The 11,162-nt window shown below is 32.0% G+C and overlaps 1 protein-coding gene across 1 annotated transcript in view; it reads right to left on the bottom strand.

The window, feature by feature from the left end:
• Positions 1-7,392, bottom strand: part of LOC106457949 (cilia- and flagella-associated protein 44-like) — a 74,393-nt gene extending 67,001 nt beyond the window's left edge. The window contains exons 1-3 of the mRNA XM_022384042.1: positions 7,329-7,392; positions 4,687-4,869; positions 1,267-1,429 (exon numbers count right to left, since the gene is read on the bottom strand). Of these exons, the coding sequence (XP_022239750.1) occupies positions 1,267-1,429; positions 4,687-4,811 (288 nt within the window). The 5' untranslated portion in view covers positions 4,812-4,869; positions 7,329-7,392. The remainder of the gene's footprint in view (positions 1-1,266; positions 1,430-4,686; positions 4,870-7,328) is intronic.
• Positions 7,393-11,162: the final 3,770 nt, after the last annotated feature.

Raw genomic sequence — 11,162 nt, 5'->3', positions numbered from 1 at the left:
TTTCTGACTGCAGTTCAATTACTCACTACCTACACACATTATTCCCGTCACGTTGTGAGCGTCTTATATATATACCAGACTAACATATATCTAGTAAATGCTAGGGCATTCACGAAGGTACAGGATAGTTCTAGAAACGTGGCGTGACACTAGCCACGTGACCTCGCTGACGCAACAGTATAATAAAAGCATGGTCAATGTTTGCATATTAGATAAGTAGTTTTTGGACCTCAAATACTACATGTAACAGTTAACCAGTGTCCCTTGAATGGCACATCTGATGGTAGTCTAATCTTAACTAATTTTAAAGAATCTTGTCAACTGGAAATGGTCTGAAGTCTGTTGCACCTTACAGGTGTCTCCAATCATCTTTTCTCTTTGTTTGTCACTAGTTGGTAACAGATAAGAGTTTTTAATTGTCATTACAGACAGACCTTGATAAAAGGTGTTTTTTTAATTGCTGCTCACACATCCATCCATGATAATGATGCTTCTGATACATGGGCTTTGATTATCATGCCTATTTTGAAAGTTGAGTGACCCTTGTTCTTTGCCACTGTCTTTCAGGTTAAACTCAGTATGATTATGCCTCTGAATTTATAATGCATAACTAATCATCTTACACTTCATCTTTCTTATGAAATAAATGAAGTGTTTCAGAAATGTGTGTAGTGCATGCATGGCTCTTATTAAATGGCCAGTCAATGTAGTTCCCTCAATATTGTCAGGTTTAGAAGGGCACAACCTCAAACATTTATATTTAAATTATTGACAATAATTTTCAAAGATCTGTCAGTTACAGTAGACTTAAAATTAATATTATGCTTAGTAAACACATCCACAAATATAATTTCATCATAGGAAACAAGTAACTGTGCATATTTTCTCTCAATAATAAATCAGTAGGTGTTTTCTATTTATAGCTCATATTATTTATATATTAAACACTGTTATACCAAAAGAAGTGTGACATTTCTGTCAGGTAGAAGAATGGTTCTGACCAAAATACTGTTTCTGTGTCAGTTATTGGAAAAACAAAACAAATCATTGTATTAAAACAAGCAAAATGAAAAGCATGAATGTGTCATGAAGGCAAAACATATTTTAGTATTATTATTTTTCAAAATTAATATTATTAAAATGGTGATCTACAATCTGTAACAAAAGTCAAAGAAAACTCTTATGGCAAACCACAAGTATGATGAGGAGTTCACTAAAAATGACAAGCCAAAAAAAAAAAAAAAAAAATAAATTTATTTTACTTACATTAATATGTCCCACGGACCCTCCACATACAGTTTGTAAATGCCTTTGCTCCTTAGTCTTTATATTTAACAGAACAGCAAAGGAACCTGCTGCTATAATAGCTGTATTATGATCTAAGAGTTGAAGGTTTGGTCCTTTGGAACTCTGATATCCAAAACAATGTCTGAATGTATATGTTAAGAATAAAATAGTCATGTGTAATACAAATAATGTATTCTCTGCAAGAGTGATAATAAACAAGTAAAAAAGAAAATAGTTCAAACTAACATTTTAGTGGAAGCATCTTTTAGTAAAGCATAAACTGAATGTATGTCTCTAATGCTTTAACCATTCCCAGGAACAAGTTTTTGTTTATGTGGTTTTTCAGACATTTTTTGTCAATTGCATAAGACAAATATTATTTTTAAACAGCTTTTAAAAATGTAAATAATTTTTGGCAATATAACAGAAGTTAACATTTTCTTAAATTGAAAACATATTTCCAATAATACTTACCTTCTCTTATACTTTTAGCTATTACTCAACTGCCAGGATTTCTTCCTTTGCCCATCTAACCATTGGTCAGATTTTTTCTTACTTGCTCCAGTATTGTATTTTCCACTTCATTGTCCTTGGCAATATTTATCTGTAATAAATCTGCATACAACTCAGACCTCTCCTTGTTACCAAAGTACATCTGCTATTACAGCTATTTATACATCCTGTGGCAAAAGTTTAATTAAATTTTATATTTTGAAGCAAAGATAACATCAAATAAACACATGTAAATAGCCATCTCCAATCACAGTCTTTGACCAATACTCCAGGAAAGCTCAAAAATCACTAACACTAAAGATGAAGTTTTAAATATAGTCATACACTGTATGATCAGGGTAAGGAGAGATGAGTTGTATGCTTAGGACTTACACCCTATTAACACAATTGTTAGAGAATCAACTTAGAAAATAATGTAAGTTGAGGATCTTTGGTTCAAGCTCCAGTTGAAAATAATTTCTTTAAAATTTTGATATATTGTGGCTATATCACTCTATAAACAAGTTGAGCTGATTAAGACATCTGCTCAATTCAATGCTTGTCTCAGCAGATAGCCTAGTATTTTTTGCATTGCAGGCTCAAACTTGATCTTTGATCTGAGTGAAAGGAAACAGGAATAATCAAAGTAGAAAACTGTCTGCTTAGAACTAGAGCTTTACCAGTTTGGTAGAAATTGGACCTAAAAGTTCAGGTGTAAGCCAAAATTTTCTGGGTCTAGCTCCTCTCAAAGTATATCTTTTAACTTGTTGCACAACATTGCTGTCTAAAAAGTGGTCACTCCACTTCTTGGAGACATTTGAACTGAATGAATGGAAATGAAATGATCTATCTTGTGTACTTCACATGGCTGTTAACTCAGTCTTATTTATGTTTGTTTGTATGGCTTATCTTGATTATTCCACATCTATAATGTGCAATAGGGGATATTGGAAAAGTCAGTAAGAGAAATGATCAGCAATGAGCTAGAGTCTTGGTTGTTTGGATGGAAGAGTATCAGTCTTAAAGCAAGTCTGAGTTAAAGCTTATGGTTTGTTTGTTTGTTTTGAATTTCACGCAAAGCTACACTAGGGCTATCTGCACTAGCCATCCCTAATTTAGCAGTGTAAAACTAGAGGGAAGGCAGCTAGTCATCACCACCCACCACCAACTCTTGGACTACTCTTTTACCAACGAATAGTGGGATTGACCATCACATTATAATGCCCCCATGGCTGAAAGGGAGAGCATGTTTGGTGTGATGGGGATTCAAACCCATGACCTTCAGATTGCGAGTCGAGCGCCCTAACCACCTGGCCATGCCAGGCCATATAGCTTATGGATTCAAACCTCTACTAGATAAGGTTTCTATAATGAATCATTACTAAAAGTAATGCAACATGATTAATTAATGGAAACATCTCATGAAGAATATCAGGACAGAAAAGAATATAATAATAAACTTTGTCACATCAAAGAGTATTGTGTATATTCAGTTTTGTAGAACAATCATCAAGTGGTATTTTATTCAAGTGAATTTTATAGTATTCAAAACTATTGATTGAAAAATGTTAACTAATTCTTTTTTTTTTGCTACAAACTTTAAATGATCAGCACTTATGAATCTGCTAAAAATATATTAGGGTCTTATAGGTACTAAAATTATTCACACTATCAAGATGCCAATTTAATTATTCAGCAAAGTAAAATCTGAATCTAACTCATTTAACTCAAAGTGTACATAACATAACCTTTTATAGAATGCCATTCAATATGATATTATGTATTTGATGTCAGAGTTACCAAATATTCATTTTACCATACATTGTTGATTTAGTGACAGAGGATAGTAAATAGAAGATACTGAAACATACTGTAGATATACATTTTGGAGGCTTTACAGGTTATGAAAATACAATATGCAAACTACACAATGGACAAAAATATCACAAAAATCAACCTTCACTCCAGTTTGTCAGAGTCTGACTCAGACTGAAGTTCTCAATTCATAGACATATCTTGAGCAGAAATACTTTTGTAACACATCTAAATTTGTGTGTACAAAAGGCTAGTACATTTTACTAATAGCTTCCAACCAGTGGTGTAGTGAGAGAGTGCAGGGGGGGACACTTGCCCCTGGGGGTTGGGCGAAGGCCACCAAATCAACACCCACTTTACCCGGAATTAAGCTGTTCCCATAAGATTAAGGTTCATTAAAATGTTTTTGTTTTGCTCATCATCAAGTGTTAGTATATCATTAGAAATATCATGCCTAGAGAAATCCCTTGGTTTTCAGTGTTAGATTGATTAAAATACACTGACATCTTATAGTTGATTGAAAATTTAGCAATTTTGTGAATACCTGCATTGGGATTTGGGAGAGGGGGTACCAAATTGTTTTGCCCCAGGTGCCAGACACCGCTTGCTACATTTTGTGTAGGCAAATGTAGTAAATTCAGAATCATACTCAATATTCATTCTCTAATACTGGGTCAGTCCAGTGTACGAAGCCCATGCACATTTGGTTAATGGGCTGGCATATCAGAAACTACTGTGGAACATCAAAGTGTCATTAGCTATTTAAGTTATTCCTATTTTTACATATAAACGTTCAATATCTTTATTCTTTGATATAATTATGACACTTTCTAGTTTCTAGAACATAACTAGTTCATAACCCAAGAATTCTAAAGTAACACACAACTTTTTGAAAGGATACTCAAGAACTATAATGCCAAATTTACTTGTGGGTTTTCTAAGTATTATGAAACAAATAAACAGTATATCAAATCATTACAGACATTTAAAGTATATAATCACTCCTCTTGTACTGTACTAACTAAAAATGCTGGTTTTCACATAATGTTAACCATAAACAAAAAATGTTAAATTATGTATACTGAAGGATACATCATCTCAATGAAATGCTCATGGAATCCAGAATTATGTACCCCAAGCTCCATAATTGGTTTAGTTCCAATATCCTCCAAATTATATTCCATAGCTACAATTCCTTCACCTTCCATTACTGCCATACACTTGAGGTAAGCTGTACTTCTATATTCAATTAACTATTCTTCATGTCAAATTTATCTGTATAAATAAATAATAGCATGTTAGATATATGAAATTATGATAAAAAATTATTTATAACAAGCTTGTAGTTGATACAGAAATAATACTTTAAAATGTTTCTATTTATATTCTAAGGAATTGACTTTGATTCAATATTAATTCATATATTACTACATATGCTAGTCCATAGGCATCATTCATTATACTTGCGAAGAAGAGAGTTTAATTTTTTTGTGTGGATTGTGAAAAGATGAATTACATCATGAAAATGGATAGCTATTCCTTACCGAGACTTGATTCCACCAATAATGATTTGTCTGTTTCTACCTTGTTTGACACTTTAAATTTGAAGAGTAGTTACTTACAGATACAGGTCATCAAGTAAAGTTGAAAAGTACAACATTTCCACTCAGTAGTAACATTTGTCAGCTTGATATTCTACAATTTCAATGGAACATCATTCCAATAACTTTTGAAACCTCTATAGAGTGCATTATAACAGGATTACCAAGACACATTATCTTAATGTATTGTACTTGCATGATAACCCACTTAAAGAACTTCAATAATGCTTACAGCAAACTGCAGAAAGTATTTCAAAGATTAAAAATGAAAGAGAAAAAAAAAAACTTTCAAGGTTAAAAGAAATTGTTTGCAATAGAAGATTCTTTGTTTTCCTTGTTACCTGTAGTTTCATGTACTGCTGTTCAATAACTCATAAGTAGTAATGGAAAATCTTGATCCCACATTTTCTGATGTTCATTCACATTACTGACTAATTGGTTTAAATATGTTTGGTTGTACTTCTGCATTATGATGCCAGAACATCACTTGCAAATGAATCAATTATTTTATGTGGAGCACCTGGGTAAGACAATTGGGCAAGCCTCTCCAAATCTTCCATAAATTCAGCTAAGATTTTTTTCTTTCCTCCATACCATACTCTAAAACTTTGCTTTTGATACTTTCTTCTGGCATGTCACTCTGCTCCAAACCTGTTAAATAAGGCAACTACCAATATTTGAAAGTTGTTACATCTCTCAGCTGGAAGTTTACTTAATGTTGTTAAAGCTGATTCTTTTAATTGGGCAACACAATGAACAGTTTGTTTTTCACTATTCCACCCATTCACTGTGAAAATAATTTGGAAATAAACCTGATATGCCTCCCATGATACCCTTACATTGGTCTCTTGATTGGGCACTGTTGTTAAACTGGCTAACAAAATTATGGATATTGATTTGGTAGTGTCATTGCTGGAATAATCCAGGAATGTCCTGCAATCACAGACAGCTCAGCAGTAGTGATAAAAGCTGTAAACTAAATAGGTTTTCCTATTACACATTTAATAATAGATGATGTTTTAAATTGTAACATTTGGGTAGATGCAGAAAGAGATGTGCATGACTTTATTAGATATACACAACTGTTTCAGTTTAAGTTTAATGCAATAGTTATGATTTGCATAGTTTATATAGCATGAGTATTAAATTTAGTTATTTTTAGAAGCAATACTTTATTGCAAGTTTGTTTACATAACTATTTATCAATCCTACATTGTTTAGTTTAATTGTTGTGAATTGGCAATTTTTATATCATCGCTTCATGTTACTAGAACCTTCTTACTTTTTCTTGTTGTTTTAATGGAGTATTATTGGAGCATAATATCTAGTAGTGTGTGGAATGTTATGGAGCTCTGTCAAGGTATAAATATGCATCAAAAATTTAGTTTGAAAGATAGATCTAGACTATGTGATTGTAAGTTTAGCTATAAGGAGCATATAGTGGCAATTTTTAAAATGAAATTACCATAGATTGTATTGTACTAACAGAGCAGAAATAACAATTTGTATTGTCAAATTGTGTTCTAAAATAACTGAACCAGACTGTGTGGACTTTGACAAAAAATAGATAATTATTTAAAACTCTGGATACAACTGTGATAACCAACAGAGTAACAAACATTTGTATTTATGTTTGACTTGTTTTAGTATATTATTTTAAAACAAGTGGACTGTTTGTTGTTTGTTTATTGTTGAAATTTATCACTAATAAGTCACAGACTCACAATTAAGTTAAAGCCTATTTTGAGCTCTCAGGCTAACATTAGTTCCAGTTTAATTTTAGTACTGATACATCTTTGATCATAATAATAATGATATGTCATAGGCTATTGTTGTGTTAGTTGTATGTTACTAAATTAACAATGACGACTAACGTTAAGTTAAATCCGAAAAAAAAAACAAATAAAAACTTGACTTTAGTTTTAAAAATATAATATTCTAAGTCAGTTGAAATCAAAAGTTATGTTACATTCTGTTACACTCAACTTACACGTTTTTTCCCCTTCTCTTTCTTTCTATCCAGCGAGATCCTTGATAATATGGTGTTTAACTTCAGCAAACCATGCCATACTTATTAAACCTCGACACATTCCCATTGTAAATACAACGTTCCCATAGTAACTATAAACCTACTTCTGAAATGAAGCTCACCTAGTAGAACATAATGGCAGCTTGCAAAGTCCTGATTATACTTCTTTTCTGAAAACATATTTACAAGATTAAAAATAATAATAAGAAGAAGAAGAAGAAAATCACCTAGTTACAGTATTATTTGTATTCTCTTAGTTTTTATTCAGAGTTTATTGTTAAGTGTTAAATACTTTAAAATTATACAGAACAACATATACACGTGATATTCAAAGGAAAACATGTTTGGTTTTGATATATAGTCCTTTATTCACCACCAATAACGTAAACTACTTTATGTGTTTGGATAACATATGACTTATCACCACAATTAATTACCCGTTATTATTCAGCGGACTAACTGGTTATATAGAATTTCTTTTCCTCCACAAAATGTACATTTCAATGAATATAAAATGACGTAGAGGTCTAACCCATATCTTTGATTGCTACTTCTGCCGAAGCAGACTAGTTTCGTTGAAGTCACAGCTCATTAGTGCTGCTTGGAAATCTAAAAGAGAATAACAAATAAATAAAGAAGGTCTCATATAGCGAATCAAAGAATTGATTAGGCCTTTAATTCATCATTCCCTCACCCAAATAATATATTTCTTTGATTGCTACTTCTGCCGAAGCAGACTAGTTTCGTTGAAATCACAGCTTAGTAGTGTTGCTTGGAAATCTAGAAGAGAATAACAAATAAATAAAGAAGACCTCATATAGCAAACCAAAGAATTGATTAGGTCTTTAAATCATAATTTCCTCACCAAAATTCATGTTTTGGCGAGGAAAAAGAAATTCGCAAATAAATAAATAACCAGTTTAGTCCGCTGAATAACAATGGTTAACTAACAGAGGCTGTATGTCACATCTTATCTAAACACCTAAAGTATCTTACGTTATTAATGGTTACTAAAGGATTATTGGTCAAAATAAAATAAACTACTTATATTCCACTATTATTTAAGACCGACTTTATTTGTTTGCTTCGCTTTTCCAAGCAGCACTTATGACCTGTGAATTAAGAGAAACTAGTCTACTACAGTGGAAGTTGCATATCAAACATACTAGGCTTCTACGTCATTTTTTCACTACATTTCACATTTTTATCAAAAAATAACTTTACAAATAAAGAAACAATGCCTGTTACGTTCAATTCACCGCGAATCAAATTTTCACTAGTTTAATTAATATAAGCAACAATTTTAGTTTGCATAGTGCTGTCCAACCAGAAGCTTAAGTTACAATAAGAATTTTTTCTAAGGTTCTAATGTTACCTTAAAAAGATAATTTCAGTATTGTTCGATTTGATGTATTAAATTAAGCATAATGTCACAGTTATTAATGCATAAACATTTAGATTTAAAAAAAAACTTGAGTATAGTTAAAAATAGTATGCATTACCCATATACAAAGTTTATATTGAAAATTAAGTAGATTTGCAATTTCACTAATTAGCAGAAACACCGCCCTATGGGCGGCTGTATGCTCCTTACAGGAGACTGTTTGTTCTTGTAATTAGTAATCGTAAGATTCATACCTCATTGTAAAAAACTGGAAAAAGTGAACATTTTCTAAAAAAAAAAAAAAAATTTCTAGGAAATGCTGCGCGGAAAAGTGTTCAGATTGTGCTCTTTAGTTATACGCAAATCATTGCATTAAATGATTCAATGTACGGAGCTTAAAATTTTCATACATTTCACTGATATAAATTGTAATGTTTTTATATATTAAAAGTGCTACCCTTTATTGGAAAAAATAATAGTTTTTTAAAGAACTCTATTGTTTAGTCCTACATTTAAAAAGTTTGCTTGTTTGTTTTTGAATTTCGCGCAAAGCTACACGAGGGTTATCTGCGCTAGCCGTCCCTAATTTAGCAGTGTAAGACTAGAGGGAAGGCAGCTAGTCATCACCACCCACCGCCAACTCTTGGGCTACTCTTTTACTAACGAATAGTTGGATTGACCATCACATTATAACGTCCCCATGGATGAAAGTGCGGGCATGTTTGGTAGGTTGGGGATTCGAACCCGCGACTCTCAGATTGCGAGTTGTTTTCACTAAGCAATCTAAAAGAACCCGCCAAAGTGACAGAACTACTTATAATAACACTGTAACTCTACTAAGTAATTCAAATATTAATAATGAAGAGAAACTTTCAAGTTTTTAAAAATTGGGAAAACTATCTTTTTCATCACGTGAGTTTTAACCGTAATAATAGTCAATAGTAACGGGCTTGTTACGAAATATATTTTACCCTTTCACTTCTGTACTTCTTTCTTTACAATGTTTGAATATATTTTTTTATTTGTATACTTGTATTCCCTTTGCTGTACGAGTTCGTTATAAATATTTCAGTATTTGCATAACATTGCCGAACCTGCGTTTTGAAGATGCATATTTGATACCTTTAGGCTGGAATATCATTATTACTGTATTTGAGTACCGTAATTGGTCGACATCACCGAAACTGATTATAATTATCTAAACCAATATTTGACAAAAGTTTACGAGTGTGTTCACTTATAACTATCGAAATGCTGGACGAATTATCACCAAACCTGGAATGTACCCTCAGGACTTCTCACATCTTCCATCGTGCGTTTATGTCTAAGGTGCAATTTGATGGACGAGGAAGATTTCCCTAGCTCTAATTTTTCTTAACCCTCGGGGCTGAAATTTCAGTTGTAATCCCAAGGGTGGGTCTAATAAATGGAGAATATTGTAAAATCTTGAAGTGGAAGTTCTAAGCGTCTTCAATTCTAAATACTTTAATTTAAAGCACTTGAGAAACTAAAGATCCAACGGAAATGATTAAACCTGAACATTGCAATCGTTCATAATCCAAAACTATATTTTACTTCAAGATGTGGAAACGCTAATATAAAGGGCGTTAAAAAAAGAGAAGTGTTTTTACTAAAACACATAAAAAAGTCGTTTTGATGATGTTATCTATATACTACTAAAACTCTGAGATTGTTTGTTTGCTTGTTTGTCATTAAATACAGCAAAAACGGCGCACAATTTTGCCATATTTGTAATGAAACGAGAATAGAAACAGAATAAAACAAGATTCGTTAAAATCGGGTGACGCGTTACCCCGTGTTTCGGGTCACTTTTATGAAAATTTTTAGATGAATTTAGGTACACTAGATGGCGCCAAATACCGTTTTATCTATCTATTCGTTTTCCACCTGATGAATAATTTTAAAATATCTTCTATACAACAATATATGCACAACAGAAATTAAATGATGAGATGAAAATGTGTTATAACGGTGCGTAGAAAGAACAACAATAAAATGGACCTATAATATTATTGCCTATTTGCAAATAGTAACTATGGAGAAGAGGTAATAAAATAAAAATGGAGTCGAGAACAACAACAAAATTTTATAAACGAAAACCTCTCGCCGAGCATTGGCTATTATATTATTTCCCTGTCAATGTTCCCATCTTCATTAAAAGGCGTAAGATGACAAAAACAAGATCTTGAAGAATCTATCTATATACTACTGAAACTTTGATTGTTTGCTTATTTTCTCAGTCAAAAAAACCATTCACACTACCGTTCGCGCTTTTTAAGAAATTTCTTACTTCACTTTTTTGAAAAATTAAATAGTCTTAACTTTTACTCCCGATCAACAATCAAATATATTTTCTTGAATTATGAATAACACGAATGGATTGAAATATTTAATTAAATTATCTCAAATTAAACCTTCATTTCGGTGCAATATTGAAATTAGCTTGAATTCTTCATAATCTCTGAATAGTGGTTGACACAACGGGTCACTTTTATGAAAATTTCTAGTACGAGTAATTTTACATCACACTACC

This window comes from Limulus polyphemus, unplaced genomic scaffold (genome assembly GCF_000517525.1).
Source record: "Limulus polyphemus unplaced genomic scaffold, Limulus_polyphemus-2.1.2 Scaffold395, whole genome shotgun sequence".
NCBI lineage: Eukaryota > Metazoa > Arthropoda > Merostomata > Xiphosura > Limulidae > Limulus > Limulus polyphemus.
This window is presented reverse-complemented; position numbering and strand designations above follow the sequence as displayed.